Source organism: Anopheles moucheti, chromosome 2 (assembly GCF_943734755.1).
Source record: "Anopheles moucheti chromosome 2, idAnoMoucSN_F20_07, whole genome shotgun sequence".
Lineage (NCBI taxonomy): Eukaryota > Metazoa > Arthropoda > Insecta > Diptera > Culicidae > Anopheles > Anopheles moucheti.
Window position 1 is genome coordinate 73805639 of NC_069140.1, and position 19379 is coordinate 73825017.

At 44.9% G+C, this 19379-nt stretch overlaps 5 protein-coding genes across 5 annotated transcripts; 4 read left to right on the forward strand and 1 right to left on the reverse strand.

The window, feature by feature from the left end:
* Positions 1-1614: 1614 nt before the first annotated feature.
* Positions 1615-10399, forward strand: LOC128297434 (serine/arginine repetitive matrix protein 1). The gene is made up of 11 exons (XM_053033069.1): positions 1615-1799; positions 3410-3774; positions 3840-3952; positions 4013-4350; positions 4430-4595; positions 4662-5002; positions 5071-5236; positions 5309-5390; positions 6221-6338; positions 7673-7847; positions 8868-10399. Exons 1-11 carry the CDS (start codon positions 1615-1617, stop codon positions 10236-10238), a joined length of 3420 nt encoding a protein of 1139 aa, XP_052889029.1. The 3' UTR covers positions 10239-10399.
* Positions 10400-10909: 510 nt separating this feature from the next.
* LOC128310653 (proteasome subunit beta type-5-like) lies at positions 10910-12029 on the forward strand. Its single transcript, XM_053047351.1, has 3 exons — positions 10910-11111; positions 11191-11583; positions 11645-12029. Exons 1-3 carry the CDS (start codon positions 10977-10979, stop codon positions 11957-11959), a joined length of 843 nt encoding a protein of 280 aa, XP_052903311.1. The 5' UTR covers positions 10910-10976; the 3' UTR covers positions 11960-12029.
* Positions 12030-12512: 483 nt separating this feature from the next.
* Positions 12513-15398, forward strand: LOC128310224 (coatomer subunit delta). The gene is made up of 9 exons (XM_053046811.1): positions 12513-12553; positions 12674-12820; positions 12893-12932; positions 13008-13647; positions 13724-13897; positions 13976-14289; positions 14363-14474; positions 14535-14700; positions 14765-15398. Exons 2-9 carry the CDS (start codon positions 12818-12820, stop codon positions 14891-14893), a joined length of 1578 nt encoding a protein of 525 aa, XP_052902771.1. The 5' UTR covers positions 12513-12553; positions 12674-12817; the 3' UTR covers positions 14894-15398.
* Positions 15399-15753: 355 nt separating this feature from the next.
* On the forward strand, positions 15754-18236 carry LOC128309784 (mitochondrial DNA helicase). Its single transcript, XM_053046255.1, has 3 exons — positions 15754-16518; positions 16579-16876; positions 16942-18236. Exons 1-3 carry the CDS (start codon positions 15925-15927, stop codon positions 18117-18119), a joined length of 2070 nt encoding a protein of 689 aa, XP_052902215.1. The 5' UTR covers positions 15754-15924; the 3' UTR covers positions 18120-18236.
* On the reverse strand, positions 18174-18863 carry LOC128309785 (cysteine-rich PDZ-binding protein). The gene is made up of 2 exons (XM_053046256.1): positions 18547-18863; positions 18174-18479 (listed from the first exon to the last, which is right to left on the reverse strand). Exons 1-2 carry the CDS (start codon positions 18717-18719, stop codon positions 18350-18352), a joined length of 303 nt encoding a protein of 100 aa, XP_052902216.1. The 5' UTR covers positions 18720-18863; the 3' UTR covers positions 18174-18349.
* Between the last annotated feature and the right edge of the window lie 516 nt (positions 18864-19379).

A 19379-nucleotide genomic window follows, 5' to 3' on the forward strand; every position in this document is an offset into this window, starting at 1 on the left:
CATCCGGTTCTATCCTAACCCCCGGTCCTAACCGCCGGCACCGTTATCAACACCGTCCCAGCGTTTAAAGCGTTCGAACCAATTAGAACGCCCACTCTTATTGGGCAGCGGCGTGCCAACATTAAACGGTTTCGCAATCCCCTTGCCACCATTGTCGAAATGGGCCGGCTGGTCACATAATTTTCGCTGTTAAAATTTAATTTCCCTTTCAAATTCTCCAACCCCCTTCGATGGGGTTCAAAAATGGAAAAGGAAGGGAATATTTTATTCGACACCACCCATCAACATTATTCACCGTTCTGGTATTGATCTCGAACGGTGAGCTCGATCATTTGCAAATGGCGCAATTTTATGTTGTGTGTTCGTCGGGAGCTGAGCTGAAGAAAAAATCACTTTTTTCGGCAATGTTTGTCGCTTTTATGACTTTATTACTTTCACAAACAGAAGGCGCCTGCATGAGAAATAATTTTTCTACATACACATGATGACGATATGCGGCTATCGGGACATACATCGTTGTTTATGGTTGATGTGGTCTCACCAATGTATAATAAAATAGAAGATATTGTGGGAAAAAAGGAGAGACTGGCTGCGATAATAAAATGGAAATTGTGACAAGCAAGCGTTTCCAGTCTACGTATGACATTGTCAAGTCTTTTTACCAACCTTTTTATTTATTAAAGATAGTGGTTTACTCTCTAATTGTCAGTATTCATTAAAAACTGTCATGGGAATCAAACATTTTTATACGGGTATGCCTATTCCCGTATCATTTCGTCATCAAATTACGCCACTTAATGCTGGCTGCAATGCTAAAATAGAAAAACCAAAACCGATGAAAATTCGCAATTTCCCATAAAATGTGCGCTTTTCACGATTCGTTTATCAGCAAAGGGAATGAAAATGACAAAGAAAAAAAAACACACACACAATAAAACATCAAATCGATGCAAACCACTTGACGACTGTACACGCGGTGAATTTCCGCAGGTTTACCCAACTCTAGGCGGGTGGTAGCGACATATAAATTTTGTGCCAAAATTTGTTTATCATAAAAGCTCCCGCCCGTATGCTGCCCGCTGCCCCGGGGGCCCGGAAACTTTTGCCCGCCGTACGGTTTATGCTAACCATGCACGCAACGATGATTAATCATGCCCCGCTAAAGCTTTTCCGCACGGCAAAGAACACGACCGAAAACGGGGGTCGATCGTCACCGTCCACCGTGTTAGCTTACCCAAGGTCTGAAGGAATTTTCCATCCTGGCATTCCAACAAATAGACCCATTCGGTACGAGATCGATCGGACACGATGAATGCTGTTCGGATTGTCTGTTGCTAGGTACTGTGTTGATTTGGGCATGGCATGTGGCAGGATGCGCTTGTGACGAGTATCCCGAAGAGTATCTCCGTCGGGGGTCGGGGTCGCTGCCTATAAAAGGCTGGCACGTCTTGTCCGCGGGTTCTTCAGTTCCGGTACGTCGCGAAGATTGTCTCGATAGGCACGGCTACCATTTTGCCGACGGTGATAAGGTTTCGTTTTAGTTCCGTTTGGTTGTGTGAATAGTTGTGATTTTTTAGTGAAGTCCTCAAAAGCGATCTGTACATAAGACACGCCATGAAAACTGGATACGGGTTAAATACAGCGGATTCGCTCGGATACTTGGGATATGGCTCGAAACCGTATTCCTCGCTCACCTACCTCGGCAGCAAAGGATACAGTGCTCCTGCCACGGGAATTCGGTCCAAAAGTGTGTTCGACAAGGATGTGATAATGTCCAAAGTGAAGAAACCAAAGCTAAGGCAAGGAGAATGATCGATATTTAAACGTGTACCTAATGCTCAATAATAGTGAACATTATTATGGACTGTAACGCTGTACGGAAAGGAATCTGTTGAAATTCCTGTTAAACGTGTATCCATCGTACTGACTGTTGAATAATTATAACTTCACTTGGGAATTGGGATTTTATTTTCATTCTGTACTAATTCTGTGTTAAGCACGTTGAATCGTCTTTTTCACCTAGAAGAATGTAGTGATCCTTATAGGAAGTGTAATTAATCAAATTTACGTCCAAGGGTCTAACTTGTTTTAATTGGTAATAGGTGATAATTGAAAAGCGCCGTCAGTTATACTAATAATCCATACCAGTAATACTTCTTGGGTCAATTTAATTATGGGCTGACTATGGGTTTTGTAGTATGCACAGTACGGATAAAATTGAGTTACAAATGCGAAGATTTTAATTGTTTTAAATATTGTTTCAAATTGTGATAAACTGATAACAGACAACCATAAGAATATCTTTTTGCACAGAATTCGAAGCAAGTAAGGAAAAATCATGATATTTAAGAAATAATTGAATTATTTTTCTTAAAGTATCTCGCTTCTCAAGATGTCTTAATGAAAATAATGTCCCAGTCACCTATTTTAAGATATTCTTAAATATCTGTGCTATTCCACTTGGAATAGGATTTCGTATTCCTGAGATATTATTGGTAAATAAGATAAAGTAGCAATTATGTGCGTTAGTATTAACAAAATAAATATCGAATGAGAATGTACTTGTATTCACAATCATTAATACGCCAATTTAGCAAAACGCTAGATACGAATCAGATACGAAACAATGTTTAAAAAAATATTAACTATTACAAACAGCATGTAAAATAGGAAGATCTTGATCATTACTGTACTTAATGATCTGTACTGTAAGACAAATTTACCATTCTTTATTCCGTTTCGAAAACATAATTAAAGTGAAAAGCTAGTTCTTAAATTCTACATACTAAAAACTTCATTAATTGCTACTATTTATGATTAATAAGGCATTGTACCCCACGCCACAGGGAAATTGTCAAGCTGTCCCATTTTGCAATGGGAGCTACCGTAACTTCTAAGGAAAACTAACAACATTATCATTTTGTCGCAATATGTTGCGCCTTTAATTGCGAAAATTTAGAAACGCGTCTACCAACTTGTCCGCACGTTCTACGGCCTGCAACAGTAACTTTCCCCCCCAATTAAAAAACGCTTGTGTGGTTCAGTGAGGATCGCGTGCTACGGAGTAACGACACCGTGCGCACGCGTGTACACTTGCGTTGCCAGGGACAACCAGCGCCATGGCGATCATTGTTTACGCTAACCAAACAGACGGCATTCATTTTCTTGCCAAAGTAAAGTGACACCCGTGCTGTGTGTATTGTTAAAAATGCTTAAAACAACGATAGATTTCACTTAAAATGTCGTAAAAAGTTAAGCAAGTGGTGTTGGTTAAAGTATTACACAACAAAACCATGGATACAGAGTAATATTTCGCACTACGGCAAAGATATTGAATGAATAAACGTCTTCAAACGTTTGTACACATAATATACATAACTTTTCCACGTTATTTTCCCCCACGCAACAGGAAAACGTCCACCGAGAAAATTGAGACACCGCTTTACAAGAAGAAAACATTCGATTTTACCGACTACGCGTACCGTGAGGCTGTGAATCGTTTGAAGTTCCTGCTGACGGAAGCTTACGAACCGACCAAGGCAGCCACATCCTTCTACTATCGTACCGTTGACGATGGCAAATCAGAAGCGTCCGACAGTCAGTCCGTCGTGGAACGTCCCTCTATCACGGAGGTGTCCAAGTACTTTCCATCGACTGCTGTTTCCCGCTACGGAAACACTCTGGGCCGTAGATATAGCTTTCTGAGCAAGGATACTGCAGCAGGACCGCTGAAATCGGCCCTATCTAGCTCCAGCTTACACCCAGCACCATCAGGTAGGTGAAGATGTGAAAGACGATCGATAAAATCGTTGATTGACGTGTGAATTTCTTTACAACAGTGCACGCTGCGCAAAGTCTTGAGGTGGCGCAACCACCACCCGAACTTTTGGGATTTATTGAAAAGCAAGAAGGTTACATTGAACAACTGGAACGCGAATCGCAGTACTGCAGGGTTGGTTTTCATTCTGAGAAGAAAATCAAATACCTGACTAACATTATTTGTCGTTTACAGGAAGAGCTTTCAACCTTACTGAAGAAGGTAAAGGAGGTTGTATCGGAGAACGAAGCCCTCACAAATCGATCCCGGTCCAAGGCTTTATATCAACTTGATTCCTCCGAAAGTGAGGATGTCGATTACGGGGACCGTGGTAAGAGTAAGGGACCGCTGTCTGGTCCAAGCATCGTGTTTGAGTCGCGCATCAGCGAGCTCGAGGCGCAGCTGGCACAGTCACAGATCGATCTGAAGAAACTGTTCAACGAGAACGAGGAGAACAAGCGCAAACTGTTGCACGGTGCAAGTGACATCGGTAATTCTGACGCTTACCGGAAGCAAGTGGAAAATCTTCAGCGGTAAGTGAAGTGTATTATGTATTCTCAGTTAGAACGAACTTCAGCAAGGAGCTTTATGTGTTTGTGCTGCTTTTTTTAGCGACAAACAAAACCTTGAAGAGACGGTCCGCAAGCTGCAACTTTCGATCGATCAGCTAAAGGATACGGAGGCGTGCAATTTCAGCAAATCGCAGCGAAGCCGCGACATGATCGAGCAGGTAGCATTCGAGCGCAATCAGGCAGAGATAGAAATTCGACGCTTAAAGGTATGATGTACTTGCTACTTATGCAACAGCTACAGTGCGCTAATCAGTATCTTGCGTTTTTTGCAGGATGAACTTGAACGCCAGCATGAGCGGGTGCGTGAAGTGCAGCACGAGATGGCAAAACGCATTGCGGATGAGCGTGCCAGTGCCGAACGGCGCTACACGTACCACGTGGATCAACTCGGTGGAGACCTTAGCAGTCAGTGGGAACACGCTACCAAGCTGCAGCTCGAGGTAGAGCGCATGAAACGTATCGAGTCCGACTATAAGCGCGAACTAAACCAAAAGAACTCCCAGATCGACGAGCTGAAGATGGAGCTGAAGAACAAGTCGGCCATCTTCATGTCGGACCTGAACCAGGGAAGCGCCGAAAAACAATCTCTGGAACAGGAGATCACTTCGCTGAGGTAAGGACTACGCGGTTTATTCGTGTACATCAGTATTCCAGTAACGTTTCCGTTGTACTATCTGCAAGACTCCAACTCGAGCGTACCGAGCGTCAAGCGAAGGTGGAAGTATCGCGTCTGAATGCCGAAATCACATCCCTTCGTCAGCGACTGGATCGTGCTGATGCGGACTTGCTGCACTCGAAGCGAGAGAATCTTAAGCTTGGCGATGAAGTAGCTTCGCTAGAGAAGGAAGTACGTTAAGGCACGCGAGCGTGATATCTAAATTTCGTCACAAAAACTATACGAGAATTCTAACATTTGTAGCTTACGCTTGGAGAACTCAACAGAGAGACGCGACCCTCGAAGGAGCTCGCTAAAATCATATCCGATATGGAGGCTAAACACAGTAAGTAACCACATGCCCATTTACACGTGTTGATAGTGCTCTAATGTGTCCACAATGCTGACTCAGAAACAATTAAACACGCTATGGGTAAGCTATTGAAACCCAAAACAAACAAACAAAAAATTCTAATCCAAAAACTCACACAATCCACACACTTCTGTTACAATATCGGTGCCGCCAAACCATCGATCATTGTTTCGCGTGTACATCTCTATTGTTTACGTTGTATCATTTGCGTTCCATACAAAACACCTTTCATTAGCCGTGTTAATGGTTAGTTGTTCTAGTGGAAATTGTTCCCCTGGTTCGCTCTGTGCGGATCTTCACGATTGGTTCACTGTTGTGTTTGTTCACAGTTAATTGGCTTAAGTTTTCCCTTCTTCTCTGTTATCCACATCTGGTGAAGATATAATTCTATGCCTGTGCACGCTATTCCCTTGCTTACTTATGATTTACCAGCAAAACTTCATCACGGCCTGCAAGTGTGAGTTCGAATTGTGGTCTATCAGTCTATCTTGACGTGAATGTTTGTATGTGCATAAACACCCTGGTACATTTAGACGATTGAGCGGGTCGTTCTCAATAGTTTATCCATGAGCTATTTTACATTTGCTAAAATAAAAGGGTAAAAGATTAGTATGGAAGCAAGATGCACGGTTTGCATCGTGTTCTCAAACCGTCCCGGTTTATATCCCGATTCATTCGCCCAACGTTGGTTCTGTTGGACCACACGATCTGCTCGCCGTTCTGCCTCCAAAACCGCCTCAAAAACCAAATGTTCTTCTTTCCGCTCTTTCTTTCCGGTACGCATTGCATCCAACCCGTTCCAGCCAACACCGTTTCCGAACTCGAGGGCATGATACAAGATCAAAAACAGCTCATGGAAAAACTAACTGCAGAATGCAAAAGCTTGACGCATAAGTTAGAGGACACCACACAGAAGCATAAGTACTTGAAAGATACCCTTGATTGCCCTTTCTTCTCATTGTGTGTTTACGTTTGGTTTGGTTTATTGTAATGTATTCGTTTGCGTAACCGAGCTTGTGTTTAATTTAGTTTCCAGTTAACCACACACATGTATGCTTTGTTAACGTTAGTGTTCCATTTTAGCGGAAATAGTGCAGAACTAGTGCTGCATTAGACAATCATTCATCACTGTACATATTGTACACCATGTGCGCATATCAGAATTGTACATGTTTAAACTTTGGCTGTGACGTAACAAGAACGTATTACTTAATTCTTCCGGAACTTCAGGAAGTTCGAGAGTTCGGTGCATCACCGAGCGTCTTTCATGTTTAATGCCTTTGTCTAAGTTCGTCTGCACTAGCGACTAGCTACTAACCGATTTACTAGGGTCGTGTTTTGGCAATTTTGTGTTGGTTTGTGCACGCGTTGACTTCCCCTTTTACTAACACCAGCTCCTCCATTGCTCCATGCCTCCCGTCATCTTCATCATCATCCCATTGAACTGTACGCTGCATCTCGGTCTGGGCCAAACTATGCGAGCGCCTCTTTGCTAGGCGCGAGCGAAGAAAACGGGTGCGTTTCACGGATACTAACGCCGGCTACGAACACTGCCAACAGCGCTGTCCTGGCTTCCTCCGAAAAGCTCCGGAAGATGAAGCAGGCACACAGCAACTACCAGAAGGTCGACAGCAAGAACCTCTTGGAGAACACCACAACGTCACGGAACATTCAACAGTTTGTGGCAAACTCCTGCAGCAGCAGCAGCACTACTCGCCCCTGCTCGCGTCCCTTTGTGAGGCAAACCGATGGCAAAGGGCACACGTTGAGCGACGGGCAGCAGCAGGTGCAGTGCGATCGACCCTCGCACCCTATTAAGATCGACGTCAATGTGCGCATTGGTCGCCGCGCTACCGCAAACGATAGCACCGGTGATGACCAGCGTGACGCGGTGTCTTAAATCCCATTAGAAGGGACAACAGTCACATTAACACACCTTCCAGCGCTTCATTCCCTAGTGTTGATTCTAGCGATCTTTGGAAGCGATAGTACGTATGCGTTTTTGTTAACAAGCTTCCGTGTACTCTTCATCATGCAGTTTATAGTCCTTTGCCGAGCACCTTTCCTCCTAGTTGAGTTCGTGTTTAAGTTTGTGTAAATATATCCACTTAAGAATCGGTTTAGCATTGGTTAGTTTGGTAGTCTCATCATCACTCATCATTTGGTCGCTTTATCGTTTCGTTTCATACTCCTTCCCTCATTTTATTTGGCCTCCGCCGTGTATGTATGTTCGAATCTTGAAACCGCCGTAAAAGGGAGGAAAAGCGGGAGCTACGCCAAACGAATTCCGAACTGATGGAACGATTGAAACAAATCTGGCACAACTATAAGCAGATCAGTCCCGCATTTCGGAAGTCTAGTGTGGCGAGTTCCGGTGGCGATCTTCGCGAACCGGTGAACGATGATTCAGCCGTGTCCCATCACGACCAGGTACGGTATTTCCGGAGCGGAAACTCATCTAACTTTCCGTTTCTCTTTCTCTCTTTCCTTTTTCTCTGCCCCACCACACTTCATTGTGCGATCCTGCGGTGGCGTCCACGCAGGCAGGAGATAGATTATCTGCAGGAAAATTTAGAATATCTCTCAAAACATATTAATACTACCAATCCTTCCGCTACTGCTACTAGCAACGACACTAATCAGTACGCTTCGACAAATCCCGCACTGGATGACAATCGCTATTCGAACGATCTGCAGGCAACTTTGTACAATCAGGCTGATAGTGGCGCCAGCTATCCGGGCGGTGTCGTTGCTTCTGGTGTGGTACCTGATGCAAGCGTAACCGCCGCATACGCTAGCCCTTCCCCGAACCGTGATGATGTGAACAGTTACGAAGGTACCGCACAGAAATTGTTAAACAAAGGCGCAAAACATCCGCCCGCGTAGGAAGTAGCGGACAAAAGTATGCTTCAGTTTGCATGGCTCAGACACTCGACACAAAAACATAGACACACACCCACGATTGCAGACAACTTCATTCTAGCCACCCAAGAAGTTCCCATTCTCACCTGCACTGCTATGGGAACAGCCGGCGCGGGGTGCTGGCAAACACCACGCTTGGTCGTAGCATCGCGTTTGCATTGGTTTTTTGCAAAAGCAAAATATATTAGCATAATTCTTACGCTTTGGGCCACTTATTGTTTGTCGAAAATTGTGCCCTAATCACCGGCGAACAAGCAATACTCGGTCTTCTATTGTGATTCTTGCACAAACTTTCAACCAGTTCTCACGCATTGAGGTGCCGCCGAAGGCGTTTCGTGGCACACAAATTTTCTCCTCACCTCTCCGCTGACCTCGCTTTTCATTGCACCCGTAGGGAAATGTGGTCGCCGGTGGTTCGAGAACGCCTCAGCCCAGCACCAACGCCTTTTTCATTTTGCTCGTTTTATGCGATCGATACCGATATCATGATCGTCACGACTTTCTAATGATTTCCCAAAATTTCCACAGCTGTCAACTCAGGATCACGACCCGGAAGCAATGCCGCCCGCTATGCACCACCGGTCAGCAATGGTAGAACCATGCCAGCCAACTCGGACACATTCGATGATGCAGCAACCGGTGCTGTCGGAGCTGGCCGGCAGTACGGAAACGCTGGCGGAAAGTCATCCCGACCCGAATCACGCACATCCGATCGACAGCAGTACGCCCCACCGAAACAGCCGCCCGAGCTGTCGCGAAACAATTCCGTCGCCGATTACGTTGACCCCAGTAAGCGCAGCGAATCGCGATTGTCCCGATCGTCGGTCACCAACGAAGAAGCCGTGCGGTCCGGAGGCATTCCAAAGGAGTCGGAGTATGGACGTGCTGTGGAACCGGAGCGTCTCGCACGAACCGGTGATTCCGCTAAACCGGACAGCGTCGGAGGTGGTGCAACATCGGGAAGCAGCGGACGATTGTCGCGCGAATCCGTGGCCGACCAGAGAGCCTCACGGCAGTCGATGCAATCAGTGGCAGGATCGCAGCCATACGGTACAGCGGACGCCGTTGATCCCGCCACAGCACAGCAATACTCAGCCCAGCAACAGTACGGCGAGTTCGCTTACCAGTCGGGAGAACAGCAACAGTACACGGCGCTGGACGATCAATCTGCAGCCGGATATGATCCCTCGCAACAGCAGTACACCGACCAGCAGCAGTACGAGGGCTACGCAGAGCAATACGATCAACAGCAGATCTACGATCAGCAGCAGTACCAGGGCTATCAGCAGCCATATGATGCACAGCAGTACGCCCCTGAGCAAGTTTATGATGAATCCAGCTACGCCACCGGAACCGGTGCACTACAACAGCCTGTCGCACCCGCACCTACAACAACAGCACCAGCAGCACCAACAACAGCAGCCGCTCCAGCACTTCCAGCACAATCTCCAACACAAGTGTCCGCCCCAGCAGCAGCCCCATCCGCACCATCCGCCTCCACGCCAGCAGCACCAGTTCCCTCCACCGCCGCCACCACTGGAGGCAGCAAACAACAGTCAGCAGGAAAATCTGCTGGCTCAGTGGAACAGAAGGAAAGTAACCGAACTGTGGGGAATACACGTTCCGGTGCATCATCCCGGGCAGGCGCTAACGGACAGCGATACAAGCAACCATCCGGCGCAGGACGATAAGCCACCAGCATTACATCCCTGTTGCAGTAACAGCTTACCCCGCCAGCAGCTACCGAAAACGTGCGGTTTCCAGCCGATCGACAGCTATCCGAAGCTGACCATCAGCAGTCCGAGTCTGTTCGGAAGCAGCCCAGATGTGAGTCAAACACCGTCACCAACATCGACCGTGTTGAAGAACTACGATGCTGCTAGTCCCAACCCGATGTAAGGAAATGACCCAACAGTTTGTTGGGAAGTGGTTCGTTTTGTAATGTGTGGCGTGCTGTTCTGGGTTTGACTGTGAAATTGTTTTCATATGTGTATAGCTACCTTTTTGTTTGAAGCCTCTGTTCCATCGGGCGTTTTGTAGTGATGATTGCCATGTTCTGAAAAACCGAATAAAACTCTATCAATAGATTTTGTTTTGTTTGTTAATTTGCTACTTTTATGTATACTGAAACCTTATGTTATTCATTTGCTGGTGGTTATGCAAAGAATTAATCAACTTACGTGTGGAAAATACAGTCAATCGCTCAAACTCCACACGACCAAAAGTATACAGGTGCTTGAAGTAGCCATTCGATTTCGAGCCTAGTACACAAACTTTCTTGCCGAACAATTTATGTAGTTAATTTTAACAAATACACCAGAAGTAATATATAGGTAAGTATCACTTAAATATTAAGATTTTACGGTATCGTTGTAGGTATATGTTATGAACAATCAATGCAAATGATAGTACATTCAATGCGAATGCAAGAATAAAATCGATTCTTCTGCGTGGCTTCAAATAGAAAACCTTACAATCCCCAGACGCTACAACTGTTGTAGGGTTTCGTCGTTGCTTGACGGCTGTGAGCTGTCAAAAAGATTTTTGTTTGTCATCATCGTCGTCTACAAACTCACCGCAAAGCAGGAACAGCTCAGTTTGTTTTCACAGCTTATTTCAGTGAAAAGTGTAGTAAAAATGGCTCTAGCAGAACTTTGCGGATTTTCCCCGCGCGGTCTTGATATGGGCAATGATATGTTTCATCGGGACATCGCCCTGAACACGCAAAATCTACAGAACAACATGTCGCTTGCTGTTCCACCGTTTCAAGATGTAGGGTTAAACCGCCGTGTGTGTGCATTTGTCTGTGACAAACAAATTTCTGTAACTCTGCTTTTCTTCTTTTCTACAGCCTGCGCTGAATCTGGCTAAACTTCAAGCTGCAGGTGAATCAAGTGGCATCAAGATGGATTTCGATCACGGTACCACCACACTGGGCTTCCGGTTCCAGGGTGGAGTAATTCTCGCTGTCGACTCTCGTGCCACCGGCGGCCAGTTCATTGGTTCGCAGACGATGAAGAAAATTGTAGAGATTAATGACTATCTGCTGGGCACGTTGGCTGGTGGTGCGGCCGATTGTGTGTACTGGGACCGCGTGCTGGCCAAGGAGTGTCGCATCTATGAGCTGCGCAACAAGGAACGTATTTCTGTGGCTGCTGCGAGTAAGATCATGTCCAACATAGTCTATTACTACAAGGGTATGGGACTTAGTATGGGCATGATGTTGGCCGGATACGACAAGCGGGTAAGATGCGATTGTGCTTGCGGTTGTAAACACTTTTGCTAATGTGATGTTGTATTCTCAGGGACCGCAACTGTACTACATCGATTCGGAAGGCACACGAACTCCCGGAAAGGTGTTCTCCGTTGGCAGTGGCTCGATCTACGCTTACGGTGTGCTCGATTCCGGCTATCACTGGGATTTGACCGACGAGGAAGCACAGGACCTTGGCAGACGTGCTATCTATCACGCCACCCACCGCGATGCTTATTCGGGCGGTATCGTGCGTGTGTACCACATCAAGCCGTCCGGCTGGGTTAACATCTCCAATCAGGACTGCATGGATCTGCACTTCCAGTTCAAGGACGAAAAGAATAAGAAGTTTGGCGTATCGGCATAGGAGTGTTTAGTTTTAACTGAGGGAACAAGTTTTCAAAATTGGTGAATAAAATTGAACACTGTTCAAAATATTGTAATCAATTGTTTTATTTAAAGTGGTATTTTGAGGGGTATTTAAATTATGAATTCATATGTAGCGAACTCCTTGCAACTACACTGTGTTACACCAAACGAACACCAATGTAATCTGTATCGATGGCCTCATAAAAAATGTACAGATATACAAGTAACAAGTTGTAAACCAAACGAGACCCATGCTTAGCCATTCAGTCAACGAATATTCGGATCTTTTTAAATTACCGTAAACATACTTAACCATTTCCACTCTGTGAGTTAAATACACAACGCCATAAAATATGACAGATCATATTCATTTCAACAAATACACAATAAATGTGCAATAAGGCAATTCCACACGATCCCAACCGTAATTTAAAATATTTGTTAGCCTTTCGATTTCGAACTCAGCTTCGAACTTCATCTCGCTTTGACTTTGACATTTGCTGCGATCTGCAGCGTTTATATTTGATTTGAAGAGTTAAATTCTTTGCCACATTTGTTGTGAATATTCCGGAGACTGCTCTTACTTTTTGTTGTACGTATCTACTTACATACGCGTTTAAATTCTGTCTGTTTATCAGTTTTGGAAAATGGTGCGATTGTGAAGAGCAATTGTCATATTTTTATAGTGTTGGGTGTTTGCTTGAATCTCCAGTTTACGGATTACATTCGTTCGAGGGAGGAGTACGTCACTAGCTCACACGTCAGCCGGAATCACACACACTAATTGCTGAAAAAACACTTGCCAGCGCGAGTGAATCCTCTCGGACGAAAAGCAGTGCGGTTTTAGCTGTACAAAATGGTATAAGTACAACGATAGTTCTTTCGGTAATGTCCTGAGGATTAACACTACTTCTTCGCCCTTCTTTTGCAGGTGTTAATAGCGGCTGCCGTGTGTACGAAAGCGGGGAAAAGTATGCTTCCTTCCCAAGCGTGTGTTTCTTATCACCGATCTCTGAATAACTCAATTTCCTTTCTCCCTTTTTCAGCAATCGTTTCCCGACAGTTTGTGGAAATGACTAAGGCTCGCATCGAAGGATTGTTGGCCGCATTTCCGAAGCTGATGACTTCTGGCAAACAACACACATTCGTTGAGACGGATTCCGTTCGCTACGTGTATCAGCCGCTGGAAAAGTTATACATGTTGCTGATCACCACGAAGGCAAGCAACATTCTGGAGGATCTAGAAACGCTCCGGCTATTCTCGAAGGTGATTCCCGAATATTGCCGTTCGTTGGAGGAGAAAGAAATCATCGAGAATGCGTTCGATTTGATCTTCGCCTTCGATGAAATCGTTGCGTTGGGTTACCGTGAGAGCGTCAACCTGGCGCAGATTAAAACGTTCGTCGAGATGGATTCGCACGAGGAGAAAGTCTACCAAGCGGTTCGGCAAACTCAGGAACGCGAAGCGAAGCAAAAGATGCGTGAACGTGCTAAGGAACTTCAGCGTCAACGCATGGAGATGAAGAAGGGTCAATCGGGAGGCCGTGGGGGTAGCGGTAGCAGCGGCCCAGGAGGATTTGGCAATAGTTTCAGCAGCAGTGGTGGTATATCTAGTGATAGTATTTCATCGCTCAGCACACCGTCGGCTAACATTGCCGAAATAAACAAGCCTGCACCAGCTGCTGCGTAAGTATCTTGTTTTGAAGCATCTGTGAAGAAATGGTGAACGGTGCAAGCAGTGAATGGTTTCGTTTTCATGCAGAAAATCAACTGCTCCTCGTAATGCGCTTAAACTGGGTGGAAAATCCCGCGATGCAGACACTTTCGTCGATCAACTCAAGAACGAAGGCGAAAAGGTGGTTTCTACGCCACTGCCAACTGCGGCCTCATCGACGTCTGCGAAGGCGAAGCCAGTCTCGGATGTACCGATGGATTCGTAAGTCCCTAAAAGCGCGTTGTAGGATTGCAATGATATTCTTATACCAAACATCACATCCATCACGCCACTTTTCAGAGTTCATTTGCGCATGGAGGATAAGGTGGTGATTCGTATTGGCCGCGATGGTGGATTGCAAACGTTCGAGCTGTCAGGATTACTTTCATTGCGTATATCGGACGAAAAGTATGGCCGTATCAAAGTACAGCTGGATAATACGGATCAGCGCGGCATTCAGCTGCAAACGCATCCGAACGTGGACAAGGAGCTGTTCCGAAGCGTGAATCAGATCGGGTTGAAAAATCCGGCCAAGCCATTCCCGCTGAACACGGACGTTGGTGTACTGAAGTGGCGCTACCAGACACAGGATGAATCTGCCGTTCCATTGACTAGTGAGTAAAGAATTGCCGAATGGAGGCACGAATGGTTCCATAGCTAATATGTATATATACATCAATTCTATAGTTAATTGCTGGCCATCGGAAAATGCAGAGGGTGGTTGCGATGTTAATATTGAGTATGAGCTAGAGCATACTCGGTTGGAGTTACAGGACGTTTGTATAACGATCCCACTACCGTACGTATAATCTTTTTTTTGGGACAAATCACTCAGCTAATCTATTGAATTGATCTCCAGAATGGGTATTACGCCATCGATTGCCGAGTGCGATGGTGACTACAATCATGATTCGCGGAAGAATCAATTACTGTGGAATCTTCCGGTTATTGATGCTTCCAGCAAACAGGGCTCGATGGAATTCAGTGTACCCAGCTCCATTCCGGGTGACTTTTTCCCGCTTGATGTAAGTGTGCATAAAGTTTCAACCCACATTCCATTACAATTACAGTCAATGTTTTGTATTCTAGATAACATTTTCATCAAAAATTCCCTATGCCGAGCTAGCACCCGCGAAAGTAATGCTGGTAGAAGATGGTAGCGATGTGAAATTCTCGGCCGAAACAGTTTTCTATACGGATAAGTTTGAAATAGTGTAAATTGGCCAACGTGGAGGTGCAGGGATACCGCAAATAACCCCACCCCTAGATGGCACGGGGTCGGTCGTTACGATAATATATCATTATATTTCCGCTTATATTTGATGCCGCAATTCCACAGCACAGAACGGAGGGACATTTATAATAGCAAATGTTTAGCTGTTTAGAGATAAGCGCACGTACGTCCATAGCGAAACATAAACATTGCCGACAAAAGCACGAGTTACGGATAGTAGTACCGTTGAATCACTTTCCCATCTGTTGCGCTTAGGATGTGCGTTGGATTCGTATGATTTTCGTTAAATTTTATATTGATTTTCTTTTATCAAAAGCATATACCCTCTCTTTTGTGTGTAACCTTTTGTTTTTAAACAACCAATTAAATACGCAACTCCCGCCCGCGGTGGGAAACATTCTACGATAGCAAAGCTGTACGAGAGAAAACCATTTATTATGAGCATGTGAGAAAGAGAAAAAAATGAATAATCCAAACAATGAAATGGTGAATAAACATAAATTAACTACAAAGGACAGATGCACTCCATTTCTTTGGAAGTAGTGATGCAGATTAAGATAAATTACATTCCGCTTAAATGCTGATTGTGTTACATACTGATATCGAATTATATTTAGCATGCTTTAGAACTCCCCAAGGGGTTAAATGTTATTGTAAATTTATAGAAACCATACATCATGCATTTTTGGAACTGTTTGGAAAATTTCCACACAAGGACCTCTATATTTCTTTGTCAGTTTCAAGATGAATATAGGCCTACCTCTTCTGCACACCTTGTCTACCGATATCTTGAGTGCATAATCAAAACAATAACATAACCCCATTCCCACGCATTGTATTACGCGGTTATTTTCCAGCATCCTTTTGTTACCTTTCTTTGCTAGGTTGTGCCTTTATGCTCTCGCAGCGGGCAAGATTGCGAAATAATATTGCAACAAATTATGTTTTGATAAAAATTAGTTATTTGGTAAACTGTTTTTGAACACTATCCTGCACATTGTGATGTTAGTGCGTAATGCTTGTGAAGCGTTTGTTATGTTCCTATACAAAAGCGTTGACTCGCTCACATCGTATTCCGAGCGGTAATAAAAACGCCAATGTCGATTACAATGTTACTCCGTTCGATGCCATTTCTCCTGGGCGGTGTTTTAGCTCAGAAGCAAATCATCCACCGGATGACGCTCAAAAGCCGGTAACGATTTCGCTGTACCAGATGAAGAAAACAATCAAAGGCGCTAGTGCGATACTGGGTGAAAGTTTTGAAGGTCCTACCTGCATTCAAACAGTATGTCCTGTGTGCCATATTGTGCCCGGGACGGATGGGAAAGACATCACGGATGCAATCCGGAAAAAGATATTCGTTAACAAAACAACGGGCAATTTCACGTGTTCGTCCTGCCAGTACCTTGGGAGGTGGGATCATATTGAGAAATTTTTCCCGCCGTACAACCGTGCCCCAAAAACTCTTCAAGAACTGAGGAAACTTAGAGATGGCTTTTTGGAGTTAAAAAGTGAACAGGTGGGAACAGTGCATTCAATTCCCCGAGATGCTGTGTTGTTGGATTCGATCGAAGGAGCTCGTGAAGCGGTACGGTGTTTGCATTTGGAGGTACGTTTATAGCGTCTGGTCAATCATACCGAATGTATTAAAAGGGTGGATTAATTTCAGAATATAATACCCGAAACACTGCTCGCCGTGAAAGCTCATTGGCAGCAAGAAAAGCAGAAACTCTTCATACCGCTGGTAGATGTTGAAGATCGTACCAGTGGGTATAAGATACTGCACGTTGGTTCGTATGGGGAGATTAGAGAACGAACGGTGCCGGAGGCAAATGCAAGTGGTCTCATTTACCTAAGATGCTCCCCGTCCAACATGGGTGCAAAGACCAAAGATCAAAGTCAAACTAATGCCATTCTCGTACTTAATGTGCTTGACCTGCTCGCCCTAGGCAGTGTGAAGCTAAATGGTAAGATTGCAACTATTGCCAAGTTTTAATATAAACCGAATAAATTGTCGTTTTTATTCTTCCAGCAACGGCTGTTTGTCTTCCTCATGGTTTGAAAACGCTACCTCAACAGTGTCTGCCCGGATTGGAACGTTTCCAGCGGCTCACACTGTGGTTTAACTACGATACAGCCGGTTGGGATACGGCCCGCAACTATGCCAAGAAGCTCGACGAGCGACGGTGTCTGTTTGTGCGCCCAACTGATCAGCATCCCACACCGTACAAAGCTCTGTTGGAAGAAGGAACGGAACCAAAGACAATTCTATCGAAAGCACAACCCATTTTGCATCAATCCATCACCACGTTCCGAGCGCTACGGCAAGATGTGCTGAGTGATTTGCAAAACATCGATAAAGTACAGGGTGTAAAATGGAAACGCTATCCTACGCTGAACAAACTGCTTAAAGGCCATCGCAAGGGAGAGTTAACCGTACTGACAGGACCAACCGGATGCGGTAAGACCACCTTTATGTCGGACTATTCGCTCGATCTTGCCCAACAGGGTGTTTCCACACTGTGGGGATCGTTCGAGATTCGTAACACCAGGCTGGCAGTTACGCTGCTCCGACAGATGGTTGGACGACCGCTCGACGAGAACTTGGCTGAATTTGAGCAGTGGGCAGATACGTTCGAACGTTTGCCGATTTACTTTATGACCTTCCACGGGCAGCAACCGATCAAGATCGTGATGGAAGCGATCGAGCACGCACAGTACGTGCACGACATTCAGCACGTCATCATCGACAATTTGCAGTTCATGATGGGTGTACTGGATGAGTCGAAGCATTTGGATCGTTACTGGAAGCAGGACGCAATCATTGCCGCATTTCGAACGTTTGCCACCAGGCGCAATTGTCACGTGACGCTGGTCATCCATCCGCGTAAGGAGCGCGACTCCGACGAGCTGACGACGAGTTCAATTTTTGGCGGTGCGAAAGCATCCCAGGAAGCGGACAACGTGCTGATCATACAGGACAAACGGTTAACGTCGGTAAGAGGTAAGAAGTATCTACAGATTGCAAAGAATCGATACAGTGGAGATCTCGGTATTATGCCGCTGGATTTCGACAAAGCAAGTCTGAGTTATGCCCAGCGAAAGAAGAAACCTGAGGGAGGTGATGATGGGACTTCCACGTCCTCCGGTTCCACCGAAAGGCCCGTTGGTGGTGAACCGATTGATCGGACGGTTAGCCGAGCGTTCTAGTGTGCTTCGGGAAAACCAAGAAAGCCAGTGTACAGAAGACAGTGTAGTGTAGTTTTTAAAACCGCGTCAAACAGATTGCATTTCATCTGCCAAGAGTAAAGTGAGTCATGAATATACATAGAACGAAAACTGCGTCTCCAGAAGTGTATGCGGTAGCAGGCCAACATCCGAACTTGCTTTCGTTAGTAGTGCACAATTATTTATATCTAATCGTGTGTGTGCGTGTGTGTTTACGTTGACGATTGCCGATAGTTTTTCACATCCAACAGCTTCTTGCCACACATCGCACAGATTCCCTTCTTGTAGGCGCACTGCTGACAGTAATGTGATCCAGCTTGATGAATTTTTTGCTTGCATATTCTGCACGAAAAAAGGTATGTATTCTGCAGTTAGTTAAGGTGATGGTAAAAAAATGGTTATTACTTACCGGCAGGGTGCGAAATTTCCAGCCATCGGATTGTATCGTACCTTTGCGCTCGTAAGCGCTTTGTTTTCGTTGATTTTGCGACCACCACCCTCGGTGGTGTTCCTGGCACCAGCTTTCCATGGATCCGGCGTAATCACTTTGCCCAGCTTCTTTTCACACTTTTCGCAAACCATCGTCGGGTGGTAGAAATTGATATGGATGATGATGAATTTTGAAGAAATGCGCCTTTTGGAACGTTTGATCCGACGATGAAGTTGTTTTGTTTACATCAGGGGAGAGCAACCGAAAATTGGGAACGTTTACCGTTGCATAATTTATTTCATTTATTAATATTACTTATCGTGAATTGTGGGAGTGTTTAGAAATATCACATTTCATTACTGTTGGCCTGTATAGTTTGATAAACACTTTTTGAACATATTGCTAGCACAAATATGAACTACAAATATTTTTACCACTGGCTTGGAACCGACGGTTTGACGTTTCTGCCTTTGCGCACAGGGTGGTTATTGAGACAAGCAAACGAACATTAACTAGACAGATGTTTACGGGAAACAAATTCATAAAAATGCGTTTATTGCAATTAGTAACTTAGGGTCCACAACTTTACATATTGCTAACTAATTGCGTTAGTAAGCAAATTTGATATAAACAATCTATTATTGTATTGAGTATTGAATTCAAATAACACTAAACTAAATGCTTAATTAGTCCGCGTCTCCACCGGGCTGTGCCAAAAATGCCAGTGTTGTGCTCTACTAATCTTTCAAGTAGAGTCATGCGTATTTGGAGTTCACTTCAAGGGTTTATTCTGCATCAAAAGAATAAATGCA

Coding starts and splice junctions, on each gene's coding strand:
- LOC128310653 (XM_053047351.1), top strand. CDS start 10,977: ATGGCTCTAGCAGAACTTTGCGGATTTTCCCCGCGCGGTCTTGATATG. Junction 11,112..11,190: donor CTGTTCCACCGTTTCAAGAT/GTAGGGTTAAAC, acceptor TCTTTTCTACAG/CCTGCGCTGAATCTGGCTAA. Junction 11,584..11,644: donor TGGCCGGATACGACAAGCGG/GTAAGATGCGAT, acceptor TTGTATTCTCAG/GGACCGCAACTGTACTACAT.
- LOC128309784 (XM_053046255.1), top strand. CDS start 15,925: ATGCTTGTGAAGCGTTTGTTATGTTCCTATACAAAAGCGTTGACTCGC. Junction 16,519..16,578: donor TACGGTGTTTGCATTTGGAG/GTACGTTTATAG, acceptor GATTAATTTCAG/AATATAATACCCGAAACACT. Junction 16,877..16,941: donor AGGCAGTGTGAAGCTAAATG/GTAAGATTGCAA, acceptor TTATTCTTCCAG/CAACGGCTGTTTGTCTTCCT.
- LOC128310224 (XM_053046811.1), top strand. Junction 12,933..13,007: donor GTGTACGAAAGCGGGGAAAA/GTATGCTTCCTT, acceptor TCCCTTTTTCAG/CAATCGTTTCCCGACAGTTT. Junction 14,701..14,764: donor GTGACTTTTTCCCGCTTGAT/GTAAGTGTGCAT, acceptor TTTGTATTCTAG/ATAACATTTTCATCAAAAAT.
- LOC128309785 (XM_053046256.1), bottom strand. CDS start 18,719: ATGGTTTGCGAAAAGTGTGAAAAGAAGCTGGGCAAAGTGATTACGCCG. Junction 18,480..18,546: donor GGAAATTTCGCACCCTGCCG/GTAAGTAATAAC, acceptor TTTTTCGTGCAG/AATATGCAAGCAAAAAATTC.
- LOC128297434 (XM_053033069.1), top strand. CDS start 1,615: ATGAAAACTGGATACGGGTTAAATACAGCGGATTCGCTCGGATACTTG. Junction 5,237..5,308: donor TAGCTTCGCTAGAGAAGGAA/GTACGTTAAGGC, acceptor TAACATTTGTAG/CTTACGCTTGGAGAACTCAA. Junction 5,391..6,220: donor CGATATGGAGGCTAAACACA/GTAAGTAACCAC, acceptor AACCCGTTCCAG/CCAACACCGTTTCCGAACTC.